The sequence below is a fragment of the Felis catus genome, chromosome F2, assembly GCF_018350175.1.
Source record: "Felis catus isolate Fca126 chromosome F2, F.catus_Fca126_mat1.0, whole genome shotgun sequence".
Lineage (NCBI taxonomy): Eukaryota > Metazoa > Chordata > Mammalia > Carnivora > Felidae > Felis > Felis catus.
The window spans coordinates 53,279,952-53,307,648 of NC_058385.1; the positions used below are offsets into that span (position 1 = coordinate 53,279,952).

At 37.6% G+C, this 27,697-nt stretch overlaps 1 protein-coding gene across 3 annotated transcripts in view; it reads right to left on the minus strand.

Moving 5' to 3' along the window:
- Nucleotides 1-27,697, minus strand: part of EIF3E (eukaryotic translation initiation factor 3 subunit E) — a 238,298-nt gene that overhangs the window by 47,101 nt on the left and 163,500 nt on the right. Inside the window, exons 1-4 of one of the 3 annotated variants that reach the window (XM_006943350.4) lie at nucleotides 7,491-7,631; nucleotides 4,357-4,460; nucleotides 2,998-3,112; nucleotides 1,194-1,311 (exon numbers count right to left, since the gene is read on the minus strand). In XM_006943350.4, the coding sequence (XP_006943412.1) occupies nucleotides 1,194-1,311; nucleotides 2,998-3,055 (176 nt within the window). In that variant the 5' untranslated portion in view covers nucleotides 3,056-3,112; nucleotides 4,357-4,460; nucleotides 7,491-7,631. Of the gene's footprint in view, nucleotides 1-1,193; nucleotides 1,312-2,997; nucleotides 3,113-4,356; nucleotides 4,461-7,490; nucleotides 7,647-27,697 lie in introns of those variants that run through there. The other 2 variants (XM_004000056.4, XM_045050167.1) reach the window with 2 other exon arrangements.

Sequence of the window (27,697 nt, forward strand, 5' to 3'; positions counted from 1 at the left end):
AAAATAAATAAACTTGTAAGATGGGGTGCCTGGGTGGCTCAGTCAGTTGGGTGTCTGACTTCGGCTCAGGTCATGATCTCAAGGTTCATGAGTTCCAGCCCCACATTGGGCTCTGTGCTGACAGCTCTGAGCCCAGAGCCTGATTCGGATTCTGGATCTCCCTCTCTCTCTCTGCCCCTCCTACACTCACACTCTGTCTCTCTCTCTCAAAAATAAATAAATATTTAAAAAAATTTTTTTAATAAAAATAAAATTAAAAAATAAACTTAAAAGATAGTATAATAATCGTGTAGTATTTGCTGTCTTGTTAAAAATTATCTAGTAACACTTCCCCAGATCACAAATGACAACTTAGAATTAATCTCTCTTAATATTTGGTTAGGCCATATATTGTATAAACTGAAGATACAACATGGCAAAACCTTCAGCAATTCTTCTAGTAAATATGTTGGTAGCTAAGATTTACCACAATGGCAATATTCAATTTTAGTAGGAGATTTTATTTTAAAAAGTTTCTAATAACTCAAAGGGCTTCAATTAATGATATATATTAAGACAGAGTAAGGCAATATGCATTCTTTGGAAACCAAGCACTATGTTTATTTCTAATTAAGGAGAAGTTAAGAATAAAATAACTTTATTAGCTCCACACCACCCTCCCTCCGTGGGCTGGGCAATGAGGTTGGAAGGATATGAGAGAATGTAGCCAAATGATAAAGTGAGCTCAGGTTTCCCTCTAGGTATTGCCCAGGCACAGGTATGTCAACCTGAGTACTACTGACATTTTTGGGGTGGATAATTCTTTATTGGAGAGTAGGGTACTGTCTAATGCATTGTAGGATATTTAGCAGCATTCCTGGCCTCTCCTTGCTAGGTGCCAGTAGCACCCCTCCAATCGTGACAATGAAAGATGTCACCAGACATTGCCAAATGTCCCCTAGGAAGAGGGGAGGAAGGCAGAACTGCTGTAGCATGATCAGATTTGGGGAACTGGTAAAGAAGTTAAAAAAAAAATTAGTATTAATATTAATTAAGGAATTCCTGGTCCATACACAATAAGGATAAATGAAAATAAACAGATAAAGTTATCAATTAAACCCTGAATTTTTATGATGGGATATTAAATAAAATTTGAATTAACATTTGTATTAATCCAGAAAAGAATTTTTAGAATTCAAATTAAGGGAGGTTACCTGGTTGACTGCATCTGCCTTGTAGTTTCTGGATCTTCAAACATCTTCACAATTGGTTCCGTTTCTGCCTGAAGCTGTTTAAGCTGTGCAACAACTGTGGTTCTTTTTTCTCTCAAAGCTAATTAAAAATGCAAAGGAGTACTATAATGTTCAACTATACTGCTCACCACGAGAATATCTCTGGAAAAATTTCAATTTATTTCAGTTGTACATAGATTTATTTGCCCCTAGTATATTCACATGCCAGGAACCACCAACCCGGTAAGTCTCGCAAATCCATTTTTTTTCTTTCCAGCAATGCAGAAGCACATAAAGAAGTCCTCTTCTTATTCCTAAGGAAAACTGAGGAATATACAAATACAGCTGGGGGAAGGGGGTGGCTGCTGAGAAATTATCTAATTCCACATTTCAAATACTTTACTCCTAGTGTTTCATTTGTTGTCAGTGAATTTTCTCAGATGAATATTATCCCGGAGTTCCTGAAGACAGACTCAGAGTGGTTTACACATTACTATAGATTTTCAATTAGGTTGAATGGATTTTAAATCCAACCAATAATCTCTCTTTTCACTATAAACCTACTTATGTAATCTATCAAACCCAATTCTAGTTTCTTTTTACTGCATTATGAAGAGCCACAGAAAACTTGAACATAAACTACCCTGCAGGCATGCTTTAAACTTTTACTCTGAAATAGTTAACTTTTGGGGCGCCTGGGTGGCTTCGGCTCAGCTCAGATTATGATCTTGCAGTTTGTGGGTTAGAGTCCCGCTTTGAGCTCTGTGCTGGAAGCTCAGAGCCTGGAGCCTGCTTCAGGGATTGTGTCTCCCTCTCTCTCTGCCCCTCCCCCGCGCGTGCACTTTCTCTCTCTCTCTCAAAAATAAACATTAAAAAAATTTTTTTAAAAAGTTAACTTTTTCATCACAAACTAAAATTTAAAGAGCTACTGTCATTTACTGTAATATAAGTAGAAAAGGTGATTATGTTTAGTATAATAATTTCTGTGTTACACATTAAAAAGTATTACTAGAACAATGTTTCTCAAACATAGAAGGGGATATGTGCTTAAATTATGGAAAATGTCAATTTAAGCTAAATAAATTGTATTTATGTACTGAAAGCATTCTTAGAATCTTTTAAAATACCATGCTCACAAAAGAAATAATACAGCATTTTTCAAACTTACGGGGAAACTTTTTTTTTTTTTTAAAGGAATGTATTACCATAGGAAACATGTGGAAAACAGCATACCACAGCAGTTCTCCAATTTGAGTGCTGGGCCTCAGCCAACACTTTGTGATTAAGTAGATCTGGGGTATGACCTCAAAATTTGCATTTCTAACAAGCTCTCCCAGGTGAACTGACGATGCTGGGACTGGGGACATTGTTTATGAGAACCATGACTATACCCAGATGCCTCAAGATGGAAAACAAAAAAAAAAATCTCTAAGGCACACAGATGCTAACTGAAAAAGTTACTAGCAAACCAAAAACAGCCACATTCTCAGATAATTCCAAGGAGACAATTCATTCATAAGCACAATTTTGATGATACATACTATAAACTGAAAATATTTAAAGACCATGTTTTAAAGTAGTCTCACACTTTTTGTGGTGAGAAAATAATATACTTTAGATGACATGTAACCTTCACATTACCTTTCATCCAAAGAACTTTTAAACCATAATAACCTCAAATAGCATTAAAGGCTCTTGGCTAAAAGCTCTTTTATAAATCACAAAACTTTAACACACATATCCTCAGTTCACAAGACAAGCTGTAGTTCCAAATGACAAAACTTACCATGTGGAATATCATCAGAATAAAGATTTTTGTATACATCCATAGCAAAGTCTACCATGTTGGTATCACTAAGAAGATCCAATTTCCCTTGTAATAATTCTTTTTCATTATAGATCTGCAAGAGAAAATTACTTTCTAATGACTATGTTTAAGTTCCCACAAATAAACTAATAAATATCCACACCAACTCTACTGATAAGCATATATAGTGGTTTCCTTGCCACACCAGGAATCAACTCAAATTTTTTACCTTCTTAGTTATCTCTCACATCCACATGATGCCTACCCATCTCTCCTTGAGGTGGGTTCTCCTCTACCCCCACATATTTTTTTTGCTAAATCATTTAATCCTTCATAATCCTTACCCATCCACACCACTAAAACAGAACTAGCACCCATTCTCTAGGTCAGCCATGTCATATCAGGTTTTTGCTTTGCAAGGAATTCAAGAAACAATTTAACCCATACTACAGGGATCAAACAGACATACAAGCAAACTCACATAAATGTGAAGTCTAGTGCAATGAGCAACATGTAAGGATCCTATACAACAGTATTCAAGGAGACAGTAATCAAAATTAAAAAAAAAATTTTTAAGTAACCAGTCATCAAGATAAGGCTTCAGCAAAAGATCTGCATACTAAATTTAATTTTGTCAAGGAAAGAAAAAACACAAGAAGATTCCACATTTCACTGCCTGTGAAAAGATGAAGGTCATCAAATGGTACAGCTATGAGATCAAAACTGAAACTTCCAAACTATATATAAGGAACTCCTACAGAATATAAGAAAAATAATTGAAAATGGCTAAAAATTTTAATACCCACTTTACAGGAGTATAACCAAATGGCCAACACCGAAAAAGGTTCTCAACTTCATTAATCACACAGAAAATGCAAGTTAAAGCCACATTAAAAAAAAAAAAGAAACATGCACACACACAAACAAAAAACTGGCAATACTGGTGTTGGTGCAGAAGTAGAGTAACTGAACACTTACTTTTCTGGCAGAAGTACAACCACTATGGAAAACTGTTTTTATCTCACTGTTTTTATCAAACATACATTTTCACCCAGTAATTCTGATCCTTGATACCCAAGAGAAATGGGGGAATATATTCAAAGGGCATTTCCAAGAATGTTCATAGCAGTACTAGTTGTAATAGCCAAGTTTATCAACATTAGAATGGATAAACTGTAGTCTACTCATCTAACATATTAACATTCAGCACTGGGAACGAAAGAACTACAGTTACCCTAACATCCTGGATGACCCTCACAGTGAAGGAAATAAATCATACAAAGCACTACAATGCTTAATTTCAAAACAAGGCAAAACTATTCTAGGACTAGTGCTTACCTTTGGGGGGTGTAATGACTAGGAAAGGTCAGAAGGAAGGTTTTTAGGATGTTCGTAATGTTTTATTTATTGATTTGGATGGTGGTCACACAAGTGGGTTCACTCTGAAAAAAGGCATTATTATTTGGCACTTTTCTGTATGAATGTTATACCTGATAAAAAGCTTACTTAAAAAAACAGGAGAACCTAATCTTCAGTGAAAACATCTTTCTCTATATGTCAACCTCTTCTTGCCACCCCATTAATAGCTTTTAATTTACATCGTCTCTACTGTAGATTCAAAGCATTGCTCCTCTGCCATTAAGACCTTACTAGCCTCTTAAATCTGCATCCGCTTATATCACCTTCTCTAAATTCTGCCTTATACCCACTCACACTTACTCTGTAAAGAGTAGATAGGAAATATTTTAGACTTTTAAACCAAGAAGCAAAAATCTAGGATAGGCTATATAAGTACTGTAAGAGTTTCCACAATTTCTTTTCTAAGTAAAAAATAATGGAGTAAAATTTTTTGTAAAAGAGATCTACTAATGAGAAGAATGCCATTCTTTTTGGGTGGGAACTGTTTCACTCAATTGGGGTATAAAGTCAGTGTTCTATAACTGAAAATGTTTGCAAATGTCCATCTGTTAAAATTATTTTTAACTTACAGACCATACAAAACAGGCAAAGGGCTGTATTTGCTTCACGGGCTATAGTTTGCCAATCTGTGGTCTATCAATCTCTGGGAAACAGATCCAACTTTTTAACAGATTGAAAATATTCTTTTGACATCTCTTCCTGCTGTCATCCTCCACAAATCCAACATCCACAATGAAGATCTTTAAATAAAAACTCAAGGTTTGGAGCACCTGGGTGGCTCAGTCGGTTAAGCGTACAGCTTCACCTCAGGTCATGATTTCACAGATCCTGAATTCCAGCCCGTATCAGGCTCTCTGCTGTCAGCACAGAGCCTGTTTCGGATCTTCTGTCCCTTGCCTCTCCATCCCTTCCCTGCTTGCACTCTCTCAAAAATAAACATTAAAAAAAAAAAAAAAAAAAAACCTTCAAGCCTTAAAATTTCTTTATCTCACAACTTTCACTTAGTACCTCATCTCTAAGACTTCCAACTTAAATTCATCATCTTGGTCACCAATATCATTAAAATGCTTCACCATCACGGGGCGCCTGGGTGGCGCAGTCGGTTAAGCGTCCAACTTCAGCCAGGTCACGATCTCGCGGTCAGTGAGTTCGAGCCCCGCGCCAGGCTCTGGGCTGATGGCTCAGAGCCTGGAGCCTGTTTCCGATTCTGTGTCTCCCTCTCTCTCTGCCCCTCCCCCGTTCATGCTCTGTCTCTCTCTGTCCCAAAAATAAATAAACGTTGAAAAAAAAAAAATTAAAAAAAAAAAAATGCTTCACCATCCCATTGTACCCTCTGCTCTTTCTCATTTTTATATCACCCTTTTTCGTTGTCACATTAGCTTAGATATCATTTTTTAGCTATTTCAAAGATTTCCTCATTAGTAGTAGTATCACTGATTCCATCCATTTTCTCAAACCAAATACAATTCAGTGTCAATCCCTAGCTCTGGGGAAAAAAATCATCTGTTTTCTATGTTCTGGCTAAGGATGACTATAAAATGTTTCAAGAGCAGGCAACAATGCTATTCAATCACATTTGTGCTTTTTCTCTGCTGATCAGCAATCCATCTCTAAATGACATATATTTACATGTCTACCTCCAAACATGTTTACACTACTTCAATCATCTTCCAATGCTCCTTTCAATCTGAGAGTGACTGGCATGAGCTCTTATATGATTTTCAGTCTCAGTTGGGTCATCCACACTTACCAATTCTTGTATTTGGTCAGTTTTCTCAGTCTCCACTTCTTGTCCTTACCTCACTCCTCAAAACCCCAACTGGTTGCCTCACTCCTCTCTCATACAGGATGGCCTACCCTCCGATTAGAAAATATTCACGAGTACTTACTTTGTCCTACAAGACTAAGTACTTTATATGCATTATCTCATGTAATTTGTCTAACAATCCCGTAAGGGAACTTTGCTGTTCCCTAACATCACAACTTTGGAGTTGTGTTATTTATTTCGAAAAGGATCAGGTGAATGAGGAGTATACATATCTAATGAACCGTAACTACCAGGAAGATTTGAAAAGTTATCAGAACAATGTTATGTTTCTTTGAAGGGCTTTTTGGTCTTATTGCTTTTGGGACACACAAATCTACTCCCCAAATCTAGAATTCCCTAAGTAAACTTATGTTGTAATCTGCGTTCACATGAAGAATTCATTTACTTTTCTGGCCAATATTTGAATCCTTTCATCATAGTAATATTACTTTATTATAATTAATAAAATGTTATCAATTTCCCAACAAATTCAAGGTATAACTAAGACCAGTATATCAAAACTTTTAGGGTTGAGATGTTTTGAAATGAGGTACCAAAACCACAGACTAATCTCACGATATTTTGAGTAGCTAAATGAATGTTAACACTCAAATTGCTCCAAGTCTGTATACACCGAAAAAAGCACTGTTAAGTAAAAACTGTCCAATTTTTGGCGGGGGCAGGAGGGCGTCCCCATCCGACAAAATATGCCACGCTTCTAGAAGTGGCAGGAAAGACCAGGAAAACTCTAAGGGAAAAATTCACAACTTTATGGAAATTAAAGTCTAGCTATTTCACTTAAGGGTAGGAAAATTATTCCAAAGTTCCAGCAAACAAAAACAAAGCCAAGCACATCCTTCCCACAGTTTCTGAAAGAAAAATCAAAATCTCTCACACACCAATTTGCTTTTGGAAGCAAGCATTACCCCAGCGAAGCTGGCGAATGATCTACTTCCGAGAGGAACCGACGCGGAAGTCCCTCCGGCACCGTCACGTCAAGAAGTGAAGCAAAGACCTCTTTCTCCCCCTAAGTTGCCTACTGTCACTTCCCCTCTCTTCACAACCGAATTCTGCGGTGCTAATCAACTGAGAAGACGCTAAACTACCAGCAGATCCTTACTGCCCGATCCAGGACCAAACTGGCCGCCTCACACGTGTCAGGCCTAGGGCTAGAGTCACCGCCTTTCGGCCTTCCCCAGTGTATCACGCGTTCCCACGCCTTCCTCGCGCTCAAAGCCCCCCTCACCTCTTTTACGGAGAGAAATTCGAGCAACGGAAAGACTAGATGCCGATCCAAAAAGTGCGCGATACGAGTAGTCAAGTCGTATTCCGCCATCTTGGCAAGGAAAAAGGGAGTCTGAGCTCACTAAAACTTTATTCATAGAGCCGACAAACGAACAGACAGGCCCCAGGTTGCGCATGAGCAGTAGTTCAACAAGCCAGGGGGAAAGGGGAGGGGTTCAGCCCGTAGCGCTCCGCGAACAGTGGCGCATGCGTGCCAAGGTAAGGTAGTTCCTTCCTCTAGGCAGCTCTGGGACTGGGCGGAGCGGCGGGCTCCAGATCTTCCGTTTGAAAGTTTGTCAGTGCCCTGCAGTGCATTTCGCTAATAAATATTGAAAATTGAGAATTGATTGCTGAGGGATTGTCGGTTACATTGGGATGCGACAGAGGACAGAGGACAAGATAATGAGGCTCCTGTATTCCGAAAAGTTGCGTACAAGAAGGAATAGACCTGAGGTTTCGTTTGGCATATATTGATCATTTTGTAATCGTTTGTTAAATTATGGTGGGACGCGTTTCTAGACAGGAAACAAGTGAAATAATTTTAGTTTATAGTAAATGCCATAATTTAGTGGAGGTGGTCGGGCTGGGCCTGTTTAATGGGGGGGGGGGGGGGGGTAAGAGAAAACTTAGGGTAACAATTTGAGAGTTTGTACTGACAGAAGGAAGCCACGAAAATTGGAGACAGGGTAAAACTATGCTGGTGGAAAGCTTAGCAAACACAAAGGCCATGAGACAGGAAAGGACTTGGTATGTTCCAATAGCTAAATATCCTGTGTGACTAGACAGTAAGGTAAACGACTCTGAAAAGGGCTAGGTCATGATTAAGATAAGGAATGTGGATTTTATTCTGAAGTTTCCTTTGCTAGTCCGTTTTCATCTTTCAGGCCTCTTAATTTTGGAGTCCTTGTGGGTCTTGGAGCTTTTCTCTATCTACGTTAATGCCCTAGTTGATATCATTCAACCTAAGGACTTTAAGTGCAATCTATACCTTGACAACTCCCAAAGTATAGCTCCAACACAGACTATTAGTTAGCCGCAGACTCACATACATTTAGCTGGCTACTCAACATCTCACTATTAACATGTCCAGAACAAAACTCCTCCATGTAGCTCATCAAAACCTGCTCTGTTTGCACTCTTCCCCATCTCAATGAATGCCAGTTCCACCTGTTCAGTTACTCAGACCCCTCGGAATCACCTTTGACTTTGTTCTTTCTCTTACATTCTACATTGAATTTACTAACAAACCCTTTGGTTCAAACCTTTGAAGCATATCCAGATCCGATCAGTTCACACCACCTCCAAAGTCACATCCTTAGTCCAAATACCGTCAATATCTTGCTTTGATTTTTGGGGTAGCTTCTTCACTAATTAGCTTGCTCACCCTCTTTTCTACCTATGATTTATTCTAATACAGCAGCCAGAGTGACTTTAAATATGCTTAAAACTATCCAAGCCTTATTATCTTACACTGACCTTGTCTTCTTCATCTCTTCCTCTTGTTCGTTCTAACCCTGGCCTGAAGCAACAGTTTTCTATCTCTGTAGATTTCTCTATTCAGGACTTTCATATGAATGGAATCATATAATAGGTAGCGTTTTGTCACTTTGCATAATATTTTCAGAGTTCATCCAAGCTGTAGCATTACTCGTACTTCATTTTTTTCTATGGCCAAATAATATTCTATTATGCTGCTGTACCACATATGATTTACCTACTTATCCATTGATGGACATTTAGGTTGTTTCTACCTTTCGGCCACTATGAATAATGCTGCTATTAACATTCATGTGCAAGTTTTTGTGTGGACATATGTTTTCAGTTTTTTTGTTATTTACCCAGAGATGGAATTGCTGGGATATCTGGTAACTATCTGTAGTCACTTGAGGAATTGCCAGACTGTACTATAATTTTGCAGCATATTAACACTGGAGGAAACTGAGTAAAGGATACACTGGATCTCCCTGTATTATTTCTTACAGTGCCTCTGAATCTACTATCTCAGAGTAAGGTTTCAATTAAAAAAAAAAATGATTCCTAGGGGCACCTGGGTGGCTCAGTTGGTTAAGCCTCCGACTTCAGCTCAGGTCATGATCTCGCAGTTCGTGGGTTTGAGCCCCACATCAGGCTCTGTGCTGACAGTTTAGAGCCTGGAGCCTGCTTCAGATTCTGTGTCTCCCTCTCTCTCTCTTTCTGTCTGCCCCTCCCCAATTCCTGCTCTTTCTCAAAATTAAATAAACATTAAAAAAATTAATAAAAACATGATTCCTACACTGGGCGTAAGAAACTGGGTACTCACTGATGACTACTATATGGGGGGAGAATGGTAAAGGAATAGGTATGGGTGCTAAAATCAGGAATTCTGTTTCAGACGGAATAAGATCCCTATTAGGTATCCAAGTGGTAATGTGTAGTATGCAAGTTGAGATACTACTCTGGATCAGTTGGTATAGTTGTTACTGCTTACCATGCACGTACAGTGGATACGTGCCAGGACTCCAAGTGGATGCCTGAAACCATGGATAGTACTGAACTCTATATATATTATGCTTTGTCCTGTACATATATATGTACGATAAAACTTAATTTATAAATTGGGCGCAAAGTTTTCTGGAAGCCCAGATACTAAAGTTGTAATAGAATATAGACAGGAAAAGAGGAAGTTAAAGAAATAGCAACCAAAGCTTCTAGCACAAGTGGGCTGGGGGCAGAGAACGGAAGCAATTAGGTAGCAGTATGGAAATTTTCCAATAAGGAACATAGGGCATTTTTGAGAAGCAGAGAGAAATAAGATGCAATTCAGTTTGATTATCATTTTGAATTTTTACCATATGGTAGGCACTCAGCTAGGTATTAATGGGAATATATTATCAGTAAAGGCTATATAGGAGCTTTCAACCTAATAGGTGGCAATTACTTATTCATTCATTCTGTATAAATTGAATACTTAACAATGTGCTAAGCACTGTTCTAGGTCTTGGGAATATAAAAACTGACTATCTTCTCTAAAGAAGCATATATTCAAGGGAAAGGAGATGGATAAAAACAGATAAATATATACTTTGTCCAGTGGTGATGAATGCTGTGAAGAACAATATGCAAGGTAGAAGTTAGAGAATGGTGAGGAAAGGCTTCTAATTGATATAAAGTTGTTGGGAAAGACCTCTCTGACAAAGTAGAATGTGAAAAGACACCTGAAGGAAGTAGGGAACGTATGGTTTTCTAAAGGAAAATTCCAGGTAAAAGTATAAAGGTACTGAATCAAAACTGCAGTTGATGTCCTTGAGAAATAGCAAAGAGACTAGAAATTCAAGAGCTGATTGAGCAAAAGGAAGTATGATAGAAGATGTGTTCAGAGAGGGGCTATGGGACAGATGACAATGTCTGGAAAGCCACAGTCAAGACTTTGGGTTGTATTCTGAATGAGATGGGAAGCTATTGGAGAATTTTGAGCATAGAATTACATAATCAGAGTTATGCTTTGAAAAGACCACTTCAGAGGTTGGGAGGTGGGGGCAACAAGCATATGCATAGAGAAGCCAATTAAGAGACTCCTGAAATGATTCAAGCAAAAGATGATGGCAGCTTAGTGATAGCATTGAAAAAGTTGTGCATAGTAACAAAATTCTGAATATATTTTAAACACAGGGCTATCAAAATTTGCTAATGGACTGTATGAGAAAGAAAAGGGTCAAAGATGACTCCAAGGTCTAGAAGAACTGAGAGGCCATTTACTAAAATAAAGGGTGTGATAGATACATGTTTTAGAGAGAAGGCAAGAGTTTAGCTTTGGACATATGCTTTAGATGCCTATTAGACATCTAGACTGAAACACTGATTAGGCAGTGGTGTATATGAATCTGGAATTCAGGAGACAGGTAAAAGCTGGAGACAGAAAACTAGATCTTGTCAACCTATTGATGAAATTTAGAAACATTTACTGAATGAGATCAGAGTGTGAGTACATTTGGAAAAGACATGAGGAAGACTAAATCTTAGGCACTTCAACGTGTAGAAGTTGGGACAACTTAGATAAAGTAAAGAAGCTGGAGAAAGATGAACCATGAGATGGCAAAAAGAAGAAGAGAAGTAAGGGAAAGTGGTGTCCCAGGCGCCAAAGAAGGAGAGTGGTCCATGCAGGAAAGAGCAGTATATCAAATGGTGCTGTTAGTTCAAGGAGACAACTGAGTATTGCCCTTTGGCTTTCAAAATATGCAGGTTATTGGGATGCCTGGGTGGATCACTCAGTTAAGCGTCTGACTCTTGATTTCACCTCAGGTCATGATCTCACAGTTGTGGTATCAAGCCCCACATTGGGCTCAAAAGATGGGAGAAGTGAAACAACATATATAAACATCTTTTGAGGAATTTTACTAGAAAGGGAAGCAGTGAAATAGAGCTATAGATGTGGAGTCTAGGGAGGGTGTTTTAAAACACGTATACTGATTGACATGATACGATATTTATGTATATGACTGTCATGGAAGGATAGAGTATTAATCCTAGACTGTAGGGAGTATGAGAAGAGCATGGGTCCCAGTCAGGCTGGCCCCAGAGATTGATTCTCAATGGGAGTAGAGAAAATGGGGAAATTTTGGTGGGTTGGATGTCTTTTTTATTGAGCAAAGAAGAGGAAGAGGGCTTTGCAGGTGGTTCAGGAACAATGTGAACAATGTAGAGACACAAAAACAGGAAAATGGAAGAAGCATTTGAGAAAGACAGCTTGGGAAGTTAGCTGAAGATCGAAGACTAAGGGAGGATACGCCAAAAAAGAAAGACGAGGGCCAAATAGTAGAAACCTTATATGAGGAATTTGAAATTTATCTGAGGTCACGAGGAACCTTAGAATATTTTTGAATATGAGAGTGAGTAATCCTATCTGTGTTTCAGGAAGATAATTCTGACAGTTGTATGCACAGTGGGTTGGATAGGTGAAATGCAGCCAGGCTGTGGAAGGTCTTCAAAACCAGACTGGGAAATTTGGATTTGATCAGATAGGCAATGGGAGCCACTCATCAAGTTCTTAAATAAATAAAGAAATAAACAAACAAACATACAGTGGTTTGTTATCCTTTAAAATTAAACTAGAAGTGATTTACAAGTTGGATTAAAGTGGTGACAGATTGGAAACTCTACTGATTTGCCTGGCTTTTCCCTTGGAATTTTCCTTGCTGGTTTGTGAAAATATCTTGTTTCTTTTTATAACAGAGATTTAGCTCCAAAGATGGAAAATCTGACTTTCTTGCTTTATTATCTTTCTAGTGTTTTAGTTAAAAACAGATACTACAGAAGAAGAGCAAGCAAAGCCTCACCTAGTACTCAGTGGTATTTGATTCTCATTCATTTATTAGATATTGATTGAATGCTTTCCATTGGCTGATCACCATGTCAGGTTCTATGGAAACAAAGAAAGGAAACCAATCTCAGCCCACAGGAAGCTTATAGTTTATTGGTGGTAGCAAGCATGTAAAATGTAAAATAATTGTTGCACAGTGTGAGAGAGTCTATTCAGAGTGCACTTGGGAGTCCGGGGCAAGAAATGATTTGCTGTCAGAGGAAGTTGGGTCTTCATGGGGAAGGTAACATTTGACTACCTCTACCAGAATACATAGATGTTTAGCTGGCTAAGAAAAGAGGAAAGAATGAGGGATGAGCAGGCACACAGACTTGGCCTTGAGAAAAATCATACTGTGATCAAAGACATTGAGAAAGTCTTTATGCCTAGAGGGTGCCATGTGTAATGTCAAGTGGCAAAACATTAGTCTGCTTTGAGGGATCAGGGCTAAAATGTCAAAGGTACTGAGGACTATGCTGATAAGTTTAAATTCTATCATGCAGGCCAGTCTTCCTAACTCTTTTAACATCTCCCTTTGACACATCCTCTTCCTCTGTCTTTCTAGTTCAGGCTCTGATCATCTCTCACACAGACTACTGCAATAGTCTTTCAAAGGCTCTCACTGTCCCTGGTCCTGCACTCATCTAACTTGTCCTCCTTTCTGCTATCCAGATGACTTCAATATACAGCTAATTTTGTTATGAACTGAATTGTGCCCCCAACTCCCAAAATTCATATGTGAAGTCCTAACCCATAGTACCTTAGAATGTCATTGTATTTGGAGATAGGGTCTTTAAAGGGGATGATTAAGTTAAAATGAGGTCATTCGGTGAGCCCTAATCAAATATGACTGGTGACCAAATATGAAGACAGATTAAGACACATGCACGTACAGAGGAAAGACCATGCGAAGACACAGGGAGAAGAGAGCCATCTACAAGCCAAAGAGAGAGGCCTTTAGAAGAAACAACTCTGCTAACACCTTGATCTTAGACTTCTAGGCTGTTATTTAAGTCAACCGGTCTGTGGTACTTTGTTATGGCAGCCCTAGCAAACCAATAAATTCTGCACTTCCTATTTCATATAATAAAAGTCAAAACTTCTTAGCATATTATATATAAAGTTCTTTGGAAACTTATCTCTCCAGAATCTTATACCTTTCCATGCTAAGCTCTGCTCAAACAAACCACCAAGTCTACTGTTTCTCTACATTAAGAAGAAGAAAGATCCCAAATAAACAACCTAACTCTACACCTTAAGGAACTAGAAAAAGAAAAAATGGAGCCCAAAGTTAGTAGAATAAAGAAAATAATAAAGAGCAGAGCAGAAATAAATATAATAATAAAGAGCAGAGCAGAAATAAATACAATCAAGAACAGAAAAACAAAGATTAACCAAACTAAGAGTGGGTTCTATGAAAAGATAAACAAAATGGACAAATCTTTAGATAGCTGAACAAAGGAACAAAGACAGAGGATCCAAATCAAAGTCATTAATGAAAAGATAACCTGCAAGAAATGGAAAATTTCTTAGAAACATACAACTTACCAAGACTTAATCAAGAAAAAACTGAAAATCAGAATAGACCAATTACTCTCATAGGAAGATTGAATCAGTAATCAAAATTCTCCCAACAAAGAGAAGCCCAGGACCAAATGTCTTTACTGGTGGATTTTACTCTTTACTATTTAAATAAGAATTAATACCAACCCTTCTTAAACTCTTCCAAAATGTCAAAGAGAAAGGAACACTCCCAAATTCATTTTATGAGGGTAGCATTATCCTGATAACAAAACCAGAGAAGGATACTACTAGAAAGGAAAACTATAGGTCAATTTCCCAGGTAAATATGGATGCAAAAACTCTCAAAATTCTAGCAAACCTAATTCAGCAGCACATTAAAAGGATAATTCACTATGATCAGTGGGATTTATTCCTTGGTTGAAAGGATGGTCCAAAGTGTGCAAATCAGTCAGTGTGATACATCATGCTAATAGAATGAAAGAAAAGAATTGTATGATCATCTCAACAGACAGAAAAAGTGTGTCTATTCTATATCTAGGTGTTTTTTAAGTTTTTTTTCCAAAATAATTATTTGACAAAATTCAACATCCATTTATGATAAAAGCGCTTAATAAATTAGGCATAGAAGGAGCATATTTCAACATAGTGAAAGCCATGTATAAGAAGCCCACAGCTTACATCATACTCAGAGATGAAAGGCTGAAAGCTTTTCCTCTAAGATCAGGAACAAGACAGTGTGTCTGCCTTCACCATTCCTATTCAACATAGTCCTGGAAGTCCTAACTAAAGCAATCAAGCAAGAAAAAGAAATAAAAGGTATGAGAATTATGGGGCGTCTGGGTGGCTCAGTTGGTTGAGTGTCCAACTCTTGATTTTGGCTCAGATCATGATCCCGGGGTTGTGGGATCAAGCCCCACATCAGGCTCTGCACTGAGTGTGGAACCTGCTTAAGATTCTCTCTCTCTCTCTCTCTCTCTCTCTCTCTCTCTCTCTCTCTCTCTCTCTCTCTCTCTTTTCCTCTGCTCCTCTCCCCTGCTCATGCTTTCTCTCCTGAATAAAAACTTTTTTAAAAAAGGTATCAGAATTGGAAAGGAAGAAGTAATATTGCCTCTATTTGCAGATGACATGATTTTATACATAGAAAATCCTGCACACTTAACCACAAACTCTTAGGTCTAATCAGTGAATTCAGTAAAGTTGCAGAATACAAAATTAACATATAAAAGTCAGTAGTGTTTCTATACCCTAACAACAAATTTTCTGAAAAAGAAAGAAATCAATCCCATTTACAATAGCATCAAAAACAAAATACTCAAGAATAAATTTAAGGAGTTGAGAAGTCACTATTCTCAAAACTACAAGACGCTGATGAAAAATTAAGGCCCAAATAAATGGAAAAGTATTTCATGTTGATGGAGTAAAAGAATTAATATTGTTAAAGTAGCAATACTGCTGAAGCCATCTATAGATTCAATGCAATCCCTACCAAGATTCTAATGGCATTTTTTACAGAAGTAGGGAAAAAAAAACTTCTAAAATATATGTGGAACCATGCATTTATTGCTTCTGCACTTGCTTTCCAGCAGGTCATTCAGACGAAAATGCCCTTCTGCCCCCTCCCACCCCACTGACCACCTTTTCACTTTTTAAGACTCAAATGAAGCATCATCTTCCATATACTGTGTTTTCCACTAGCAGAGCATATCTGAAGTAATTAATCCCTCTTTCTAACCCTCTTTACTGGCAGCAACATTTATCCCATCCTGTAACATTCTAGCCCACTTTTTCTTTTTTCTACATGTTTTTTTCCTCCTACTTTACTATACAGATCTTGAGTATAAGGACTATGATATCTGTCTTTATAGTCCCAATTCCTGTCTTAGTGCCTGGCACATAACAATTATTCAATAGATACTATGGAAATGAGTAAGTGTGCACAGTGTCTGGATATCCAGACCTATGTGTTCTTCTAAGAAATCCAGCCATATTTTGGAATGGTTTAATGAAATCCTATCATTACGATAGGGGACACATGTTTTAGAATGCTCATGTCTCCTGATTTAATAGTTTTCTTACATATTTATAAATAACACTAAATAACATTATTTGTAATCCAGTTACCCTTTTATATACTGCATGCAGATGCCTATTGCATTTTAGTGTCTGCCTTCTTTAGTTATATTTCCAGTTCATTTACTCAGCACACATTTGTTCAGTTTCTATTTTGTGCTAGACACAGTGCTAGATTGTGAAGTTAAAAAAAAAAAAGAGAGAGAGACTAAATGCTGTTTCACAGTTAGGTAAAAGGGACAGATACATAAACCAACAATTATACTTTAGTGTGGTAAGTGCAAAGATAGAAATGTACAGGAGGCATTAATGGAGTAATTTCATTAGACTGAAAGTGCAGACGTACCTTTCATCTAGGTGTTTTTTAAGTCTTTTTTTTCTCCTCCCAAATAATTATTCTTGGAGTGTGTATCTTCAGAAGATGACTTTTTCCTGACCTTATTCTCTTGCACTGGAGGGACCTCTTGTAACTCCTTATGTGCTGATTCTACCTAATGCCTGCATGAGAATTTCCAGAAGCCTCAGTCCTGCTGTCATCCTCATTAAAGTATCACAGAGAGAGAAGGTGCCTTTGGAGGACTTAAATCCCCTTCTTTCTTCACTTACCACCTCATATAAAGCTAGGATTGACAGCTAATTCTATTCTACTCTGAGACTTTGTAATAAGTGCAGTGAAGGATATTCGCCAAAGGGAACCATCACTGCTCTTTCTCATCTGTCTCCAACACCAGGACCTCATTCTTGGGAAAGTAGCAATTACTGGTAGTTGGGAGTATCTCAGAGGAATCTGAAAGAATTGTGATGAATCTAAAAGAGCTGACAAGCTAATATAAACTGCTGGCCACTTCAGAACGTAATTAAAACACCTGTGTATCTGTTCAAATACTTCTAATTCGGTGTCTTTTATAGAATATTCTGTGTTGGTATTATCTGTCTTTAAAAATTCTTGCAGTCTAAATAAGCCCTTACCGCCTGATTACCAGACCAGTGTGGTTGGTTAACATACTTACCCACAGAAATATGTGCTGAAATGCAATACAGGCTTCTGATAATGGCAGTTGTCATTTGAACACATTCTCTTATGTGATAACAACCATCTTCAATTATCTGGCTAAAAATCCTATTTAGCATTTATTTGAAAATTTTGCTGTAAAAAATACAGGCTCTTTAAGAAAATAATTTTTAAATCAAGTTTCCATATTACTTTAAGTTATATATCTCAAGCCAATGTTAGATCTACTGGCTATGAAGAAATTAAGCCAGTATTGCATGCACGTCCAGTTACTGCTGATCCAACCAAAAAATAAAAGATAAATATTGAGATATTATAGGGAGCCAGGCAGAATTTTCAGCCTGGAACCCAAACAAGAAAACACAGTTTTCCAGGCACTCCAGCAACCCAAGGCAGACGAGTTAAGTAGGAGAACAGTAACACTGTTCATACTTGTGGTATACCCTTTGTCATATCGTATTTACTTGATCTGTTTACATGTCTGTCCCTTCCACTAAACTATGAGTTCTACAAGGTCAGGAATGAGGCATATTTGTGTCTATACCCATTTACCTTTTGGAAGAAATAAAGAAAAGAGGGAGGGGGAAAGGCCTAGGTAGCCCCAAAGGGGAATAACAAGTGGATTCATGGGAAGGCATTTAAATATTTTAATATTATCAAACTAACCAGACAGTAAGAGACTATGGATGTGGTTAGTGAAGTCTTACCTGACTTTGCTATTTAGAATAGCTTCCTCCAACATTTCAATACCTTGTTTATTTCCCCACCAATGCTTATCACAGTCTGTGTTTACTGATTTAAGTCTTTCTCACCTCAAGGTAATTTCATGAAGGCAGGAACCTAATCTGTGGTCTTTTTCATTACTGCCTGATAACTGTTTGTTGCTTATTAATATTTGCTGAATGGATCTTTGAATGAATTAATATGTGTTATTTAGGCAGAACTACATGATAAGAAAAGGCTTACTTATATATCCTGGTGTGTGTGTGTGTGTGTGTGTGTGTGTGTGTGTGTGTGTGTATACACATAAATATACATATAGACATGTATACATATATACATATAGAACTATTGAAAAAGGAAAGAATGTGGAGTGTCTGGGTGGTTCAGTCAGTTAAGCGTCCAGCTTTGGCTCAGGTCATGATCTCAGGGTTTGTGAATTCAAGCCAGCATCAGGCTTGCTGTCAGCACACAGCCCGCTTTGGATCCTCTGTCCCCATCTCTCTCTGCCCCTCCCTTGCTGGCGCTCTCTATCTCAAAAATAAATAAACATTAAAATATAAAAAAGAAAGAATGTGAAAATTCCTTGATTCCTGGAATTTGATCTGTAAAAGGGAGATCTCTCCTTTTTATTCTCCTATGTGACAATGGGAAATTAACTCCATGTCACGGAAGGAGGGAACTAAGCTAGTGATACTCTTATTTTGAAGGCTTCTCTGAGTCCTGGAGATCAGGAATGAGGGAGTTGTTACAGGCATTAAGCTCCATTTATTTAACAAAAGTATTCTGTACCTGTTATGTGACAAGAACTGAGTGGGGCCACAAGATACAAAGATGGCTCAGAAGAAGGTTGTAAAGCAGCAACAGGTAAAAACAAGAGCTCCTGGTCTGTGAGCTGCTGGAAAAGATCTGTGTACTAGCTTCACGTCTTTTGTTTTGTTTTTTTAATGTCTTCATTTCGTTTTGATTTTTAAATAATTTGTTTTTTAAAATTAAAAAAACTTTTACTTTATTTTTAAGGCATTAACATAATATTTTTTAATTTATGTATTAATGGTTTAATTCTTTTCTAATTTCTGTCACCTCAGTGTTGACCTTTTCTAATTCTGATTGACGATATTCTTTCACATCTTGAATCATTTTCTTAATGTCTTTTTTAGGCTTGTTTTGAAATGGTGGGTTACAGTTTTGAGCTGTTTTGTGAGCACATTTTCCTTGTCTGTAGGAATGTTAGTTTGCTCCTTAATTCCTTTTTCTTATAATATTTTTGTAAGGGATTTTCCCTCGATACTCTCCTCATGCTCACTTCTATGGGAAATTAAAAACTCCCCCCCCCCCCCCGAAAATTTACGGTTAGGCTGGTGGAGAAAAGCTTTTCTGACTTCAGCATGCCCCCTCTTTGGCTGTTCTCGTATAGCGGTCAAAACCTTGGTGGCTAGCTGTCTGGAATTCTCTGGCCCCACTTCCTCCCTCTGCACCTTTTCTTTCTGAAAATCTCTGCTGAGATTTCTTCTCTGCGCAGCAGCTTTTCCTCAGTGTGGAACCCTACCCCAGATCAGCGCACTGGGGCAAAGCGCAGGTTTGGGAGTCCCAGGGAGCCCTCCTGCTCTGTTCCCTGCAGTTTCGCGGGCTGAAGCGCCCATCCGGCGGGAACGGACAAGGCGCCGGCTCCCACCCCGGCTGCGCGCTGCCGGCTGCTGAGCCTGGAGCTGCTGCGCGCTCGCGGCGGCGGTGGCACCTGCCGGCACCTGAGCTCACCTGCCTTGGGCTATCGCAGGGCTTCTGCTTTTTCAGGGCATCCGCCTGTTGGCTTCCTTCTTCTTCCCGCACTGACCCTGAGAATCTGACTATTGGGGATTTGGCTCTACCCGCTTTTATTTTGGGTGCCCTAGCTTTGCTGCCACGTTTACCGAGACGTTTTGGCTTCCCCACGTAGTTACTCTGTTTTTGTGGTTATTTGCTTGCTTTTGCTTGTTAGTTTTGTAGGAATTCAAAGACTTAAAACCTGGGCTTCCACCGTCTCCCCCGAATCCCTGTCAACCGCATCTAAAGCTGAGAGAAAGCTGAGACTAAGCAGATATGACCTTCCACACAGGCTCTTTGAACTAAAGAGCTGTCCTAAATGTATGCTTCCTCGTTATCCATATCACCACTGTCTACACATTTAGCAGCTTATTTCTTCCCTAGCCAGTCCTGCTGGGTTCACCTTTGTCCTCAATCTCCATGCTTGGTTTAAGTAATCTCCCTAACAATCACACAGGACCATGTCACTTCCCTGTTCCAAATCCTTGGCAGTGCATGCAAGACCCTCCATAACTGGGGACTTTCTCTTTCTCTTGTCTGATCTGGTGCACAACCTTCCAACCCTGTGGGTTAACGACTACTGGCCTGCTTGCGATCACACACATATTACATTGTCTCATGCTCAGTGCTTTTGGAAGGCCTTTCCCACCATTTCTCTTCTGGCTAATTCTTATTTGACTTTCCAGACTTCACTGCCCTCCTCTTGGATCTTACAGCATCTTGTACTTCTTGTCATTGACCAAGTGAGATACATATGATCTGCTTAAGTGTCTGTCACTTCCAGTTGGCAGTAAACTAGGGACATCTTACTCACTTTTGTGTGCCTCGCATCACATATAATGCTTTGCACATAATCTTAACATTTTCACTGCCACTTGCTTCTATCTGTCCTTTCTGAGTCGTTTTACAACTGCTACTTGGTGCTAGCTTTGTCCTATTGACTGCCTTGGTGTGTTAAAAGAAAAAAAAATCAATTTTCTCTCCAGCTGAGATATGTCTTCTGAGCTTCAGAACATTTATTTGCTGCTTGAGTAACATCTTCACTTGTGTATCTCCCAGGAATCCAAAATCAAGATCTGGCTCTCCACTGGAGTTCCCTTTCTTCATCAATGGCACCTTGTTGATCATGCCCGAAAATAGGAGTCATGCTAACTCACTATGTTTTCAAAGCTCCCCAGTCATCAAGTCTTACTGATTCCACCTTCCAAGCCTCTCTCAGCTCCATCCTTTTCTTATCCACTGTCACTGCACCACTTGAAGCCATATAATCTCTCACCTAAAGCCATTTAAAATAGATTGCTAACTATATTCCTGTATCTACACTTGACCTTCTCTAATCTGTTTTACATATAACAGACAAAAAAATTACTCCTCGAAAATGAAAATCTGATCAGCTTGTCCTCTGCTTTAAAACCACTCACTGGCTAGGGCCCCTGGGTGGCTCAGTCACTTAAACGTCTGACTCTTGATTTTGGCACAGGTCATGATCTCACAGCTCTTGAGATCAAGCCCCACATCTGGCTCTGCACCGACAGCACAGAACCTGCTTGGGATTCTCTCTCCTCTCTCCTTCTCTCTTTCTGTCCCTCCCCACTTGCACTCACACATGATATCTCTCCCTCTCTCAAAGTAAATAAACTTAAAAAAAGTTGCTTTTCATTGTTTTTAGCATGAAGTCTGAAAATCCTTAAAATGGCCTCTAAATTCCTGTTCCTTTTGCTCACTGATTTCCTTTAAGTTTCTCAAATTCAGCCAACTCCTTCCTATCACTCAGTCATTCTATTTCCTCTGCCTGGATCCTCCTTCCCCCTTACCAGGCCAAACTCATACTTTGGCTGTAATATGGTAAATACTTTTCTGCTCTTTATAATTATATTCAATAAATATAGCCCTAAAAATAGTTTACATTTGCTTGTTTTTGAACTTTACATATGTGAAATCAAATTCTACAAATCTTTTTATGACTTCTATTTTATACTCAACGTTATGTTTGAAGGATCCATCCATATTGCTGATTGTATAATTTTTCCTTTTTCTTGCTCTACAATATTCTACATTTTCTTAAAATCTGTTCTAAAGTCAGTGAACTTTAGGTTTGTTTTCAGTCTGGGGCTGTAATGAACTATGAATAATGCTGCTACAAACCTTCTTATACACATATCCTGATCTACCAGTGCACCCATGTCTTCATAGTATATTCCTATGACCTTTGATAATTAATGCCAGATTGTTTTCTAGAGTGGGCATTCAAGATTATACCCATACCAGGAATATATGGGAGTTACTACTGATATACATCCTTGCTGACACTTTTTAATTCATGCCAATCTGATGGAGGAGTGGTTTTTTTTACACTTTTTTATAATAAATTGATGCTTTACAAAATAATAACATGGCAATATGTGGTCAATTGTTTCCAGAGCTGGCCACACAATACCTCTAATCTCACATGCCCTTCTGCAATGTCATTTTGTAGTTTCTCCATTAAAAATTTGGAGTTGATTTCTCTTCTCCCCAAATCTGGGCTGGTGTGATGACTTATCTTGACTTCTAGATTTAAGTCTTCAGAAGCCTGGTAATTTCCACTTTCACTTTCATGGAATCCAGCTGCCATGTTTAAGTTCAGGCTAGACAACTGAATGACGAGAGATGATGTACAAAGAGAGAGGACACGCCATCCCCCAGCTATTCCCACTATCCCAGTTAAGGTGCCAGACACAAGTGAGGTCATCTCAAATATTGCCCCTTCACCTGAGCTTGCAGCTGAATGCAACCGCATGAGTGGTCCCAGCCAATATCATATACAGAAATAATAAACGCTTGTTACTTGAAGCCACCCACTTGTGGTTATTTTGTTATATAACAATAGATAATTGAATGAAAACATATATCAGAAATCTTTAAAAATGCCTATACCTTCCATATCAATTTCTTTCTTTTAATAATCTATCTTAAAGAAATGTTTTAAAATATGTACAAAATTGTTAATCATAGTGATAATTGTATTTTTTTAAAAAGTGGAAACAACCTGTGTGTTTAAAATTTTAATGTGGAGTAATAAAATAAATTATTATTCTTTTATAGCATAGAGCACTCTACAGACAAAATTACATTGAAAGGAATTTTGACGATATTGGAAGATGCTGAAGAAAAATACGAGGTGGTGGTAATGGCAGGATCAATATATATTTATACATATATTCTTCTTTAAAAATTGTACATAGAAAAATAATTGGAAAAAGCAAATCAATATATTAACAATACTTTGGGTGGGTTCCCCTCCCACCCCCCAGTCTTTGAAAGTTTTCTATGGAGATCATATATTACTTATCTAATGAGAAAAAAGATACTAATGTCATTTTTTGGAGCAGTAGAACATTTCAGTCAAATTTGACACACTCTGGCAGAGAAAAATCCCCTACTTAGGTTTAAAGTTGTACAGGCTGTGGCACTCTGCTTCCCCTGGTGGCAATCATTTCAAATTTCAGAAGCAGACATAAAGGCTAGGTAGCCCACGTTTTTGAAATTTAGAGACAGTTTCTAACTCTTTTTCTAAATTCGAAATAAACTCTACTCTTTTACTGTTAGAATTATTTCATAAAAGAAATGGCATTTCAAAGCGCTGACTGTAAGAAGAATGCAATCTCAAAATAAAAGACAACCCTTTAAGCACATTTAACTTTATGAAAAACTCACTAAGGACTTTGAAATTTTCATTTTGCCATGGACTAGGGAGACTTTATTTGGGCAACTGGCTCCAAGAAAGAAAAAAAAAATGCTGAAAACTTAAGACTACACAGAGATATTGAAAGCCCTATATATTCTTACTCAGTAGAAAACCACCTAGATTTCCTAATAAAATTATCTTTCAAGTTGAAAGGGATGAAACTTCTAAAGTTATAAATCCAGTTCAGCTTTTTTCAAGGGCAGAGTTTCTCCAAATGGAGGTGCTTATATAATGTTCAGCCTCAAGGGCGCTATCCCAAACTCATGGATATGAATCTCTGGGAGTGTGGCCTAGGAATCTACATTTTTAACAGCATTCACAGGGGAGGTTTATACACCTACGATTGAAGGAAACATTATCTTTTAAGGCTTCTCTATATTGATCTGGTTGGCAGATCATGGCTGTAACATGTAAAAATTCACCAAGGTGTAAACTTAAAAAGGTAAAAAGAAACAAAAAATATTAGGAATTACATAATTTCCTTAGCAAAATAAACTTAGCAAATTTTAATTGACACTAGCAGTCATAATTTATATATTTCTGTTGCTCTGAAGCAGATTGTTTTGCATTTTGTTAGCAGACTTAGGCACTGGTCATTTTAAGAGTCTCATGCTCTACCGACTGAGCTAGCTGGGCACTGGCACTGGTCATTTTAGAAACAATATTTTATATAGTTTTGGTTAAAATAGTCTTATTTTTTAATGGAAAATAATTCTGGTTTATAGCCAAATTTATGTGAAAAGACAAGCCATTATTTTGTTTTCTTTGATATAGATAACATTCATTACTATAGATTGCTAAAATTTTGTATTTCTTTAGAAAGTTGACGTTTCAAGTAAATGGTACATTTAAACCCATGGAATTTTTGTTTTGTGAGTATGAAGAAATGCAAACTTCTACAAAAAGGAAAAAAGAAGGGCGCCTAGGTGGCTCAGTCAGTTGAGCATCCGACTCTTGATTTGGCCTCAAATTGAGCCCTCTGTCAGACTCTGCACTGAGCATGGAACCTGCTGAAGATTCTCTCTCCCTCTCTTGCCTCTCTCCACCCCAACTCATGCTCTCTCTCTAAATCAAAAAAAAAAAAAGAAGAAGAAGAAGAAGACAGGAAGGGAGGGAGGAAAGAAAGAAGAAAAAGAAAAAGCAAAGAAGAAAGAAAATGGAAAAAAACGGTGCCCTAATGACACAACATTTCTGCCCCTTCTACTCAAAATAAATCCCTTCAAATAACTTAAGACATTTCACATGTTTTGATCTTCAGTTTTATCCTAACTGTTCTCTAATTCCCACTTATAACAGCTTTCTGAACTGCATAATAGCTTATTATAACACTTTATGTTTGAACATATTTTGTAGTCATTTCTACTGATATGTATTTATAAGATTTATTATTATTTAAAATATATGACTATTTCTGTGTTGGAAAGAGAGAAGCAGAGACTCACTAAGGGGCAAGGGGCAGAGCACCTTAAAGAATTTGTGGACTCTCATTCTGATGCCTGATTTATCACACACCTTTACAATTTTACTAGTGTTAGAAGGAGGCCTGTTTTCTCTTGGAATGCTACATTCTTTGGGGGATGAAGTGTTCAGAGTCTTTAACACTGTATAAGAGTGTCCCTAGAGTATTTGGCATCTGGATATGGCCATCATCAGAGTAATGAAAGATAGAGCAGACCAGAACTAACTCTGTCCAGGGGAAAAGCAGGATAACACCAAATCTTCCCAGTGTTGCAGAAATAATGGCTTATAGCATCTATATAAAATACTTCTTCAATCGTGCATTTAAGTTGCATTATTGTCACCCAGCCTACATACAATTAGGAAATTAATAGTTAATGAGTTTACTATAAAGATTTAGGTGATTTTACACCATAATTTTCATAACAAGTATAGATTGTAAATTGTTTTTGTCACACATATAATAGTATCCTTTTCTTTTTTCAATAATAAAGTGCTAAAAAAATTTAAAAGGATTTCTGAAATATAATTAATATATTTCAGAATATTGAATATAATGAAATATAGTGAAATGTAATGAATAACCCACATTTGTTTAGAAATTATTTCCTTAGTATTACCAGGAGACACAAACTTCTAAACTAGATGGACTGTCTCATTTTGTCTTTATGAAACATATATATTTTTGCTTTTAATATAAAAATCATATGTACATAACAAAAAGGCTTAAAAATTCAGATGAGCTGAGAAGACAATAATTAAAATCTATGGTAGAACAACCACTTAGAAATAATCTCTGTTAACGTTTGTATGTAGGAATACATCAAGAATGAGACTGATAGGTCACTGCATTTATTTAGCACAATGTACCCAACCTTGCTTTATGAACATTAGCTCATCTAATTCAAATAACAGTTGTACAAGAGGATACTATTTTAAATTCTATTTTATAGAAGAGAAAGCTACAGAATAGGCTTAGAAATGACTTGCCCAAGATCAGGCCACTTGATTGACATTAAGCCACCCAGGCACTCCTTTCCTTCTTTACTTTTTAAGGCTGAATAATATTCCTGTGTATGTACCCTACCACATTTTGTTTATCCACTCATCTGTCAATGACATTTGGCCTGCTTTCCCCTCTTGGCTATTGTGAATAATATTGCTATGAATGCAGCTATGCAAATATCTCGTTGAGATACTGCTTTCATTTCTTTTGGATATAAACCCAGAAGCAGGGTTCCTGGATCATATGGTAATTTTATTTTTAATTTTTTGAGAAACTATCATAATATTTTCTATGGCAGCTGCACCATTTTACATTCCCACAAACAGTGCACAAAGATTCCATTTTCCCCATGTCCTTGTTAACACCTGTTGTTTTCTGTGTTTTCTTTTTTTTCCCTATAGCAGACATTCTAATCGGTATGAGATGATATCTCATTGTGCTTTTGGTTTGTGTTTCTCTAATTAGTAATGTGAGAATCTTTTCGTGTTTCTTCGTCATTTGTATACCATCTTTGGAGAAATATCTATTCTAGTCCTTTGCCCATTTTTAAATGGAGTTGTTTGGCTTTCTGTTGATGAAGATCTTTATATATTCTGGATATTGATACCCAATATATATTTTTAAATACATGTAGAATAACTACTTTGCTATGAAATCTATACTCTGGCATATGTATAGTGTAATTTTGAACAATCCTTCTATTGCAAACATGCTATTTTCATTTTTTGTTGTGATAAAATGCACTGATCGTATTGATTTTATGATAGTTTCTGTATTCCTTTCTGGTGTCCATTGTAACAAATTACCACAAACTTGGTCGAAGAATTTATTCTCATAGTTCTAGGGGCTAAAAATCTGAAACCTGTCAGGACCACACTGACCCTCCAATTCTCTAGGGTAATGGTCCTCTCATTTCTGGCTTCTGGTGACTGTTGGCATTCTTTGACTGCATCATTCTGGTATCTGCCTCTGTGGTCACATTGCCTCCTCCTCCTATGTAATCTCCCTCTACCTTAATCTTATAAAGACACTTGTCATTGGATTTAGGGCCCACCCAGATAATACAGAATGATCTTATCATCTCAAGATCCTTAACTAAATGACAACTGCAAAGACTCATTTTCCTTATAAAGTAACACTAACAACTTCTGGGGATTAGGACATGAATATACCCTGGGGGGCGGGAGGGGGCAATATTCAACCCACTACAGTTTCACTAAGATAAATTTCTAAAATTAGAAGTGTTAGTTCAGGGTATGATGGTTTTAGATAAATATTTTCAAACTGTGTTCTAGAATGACTTTGAATCGCATTTAAAAATTAAAAAAGAAAAGAGAAGAGACAATTAGAGGTGGGGAAAAAGTGAAAACAGAATAGTGGGGGTTATCAGAGCTGTCCTTGGTGATTTAAATTCTATTCATAGTTGTGTAAGTAAAACACCTTACTGCTCTAGGCCTAGAGATGTGGCCAAACTTGTGTAGCTATAACTTATTTATTTGATTCTCTCTCTTTTG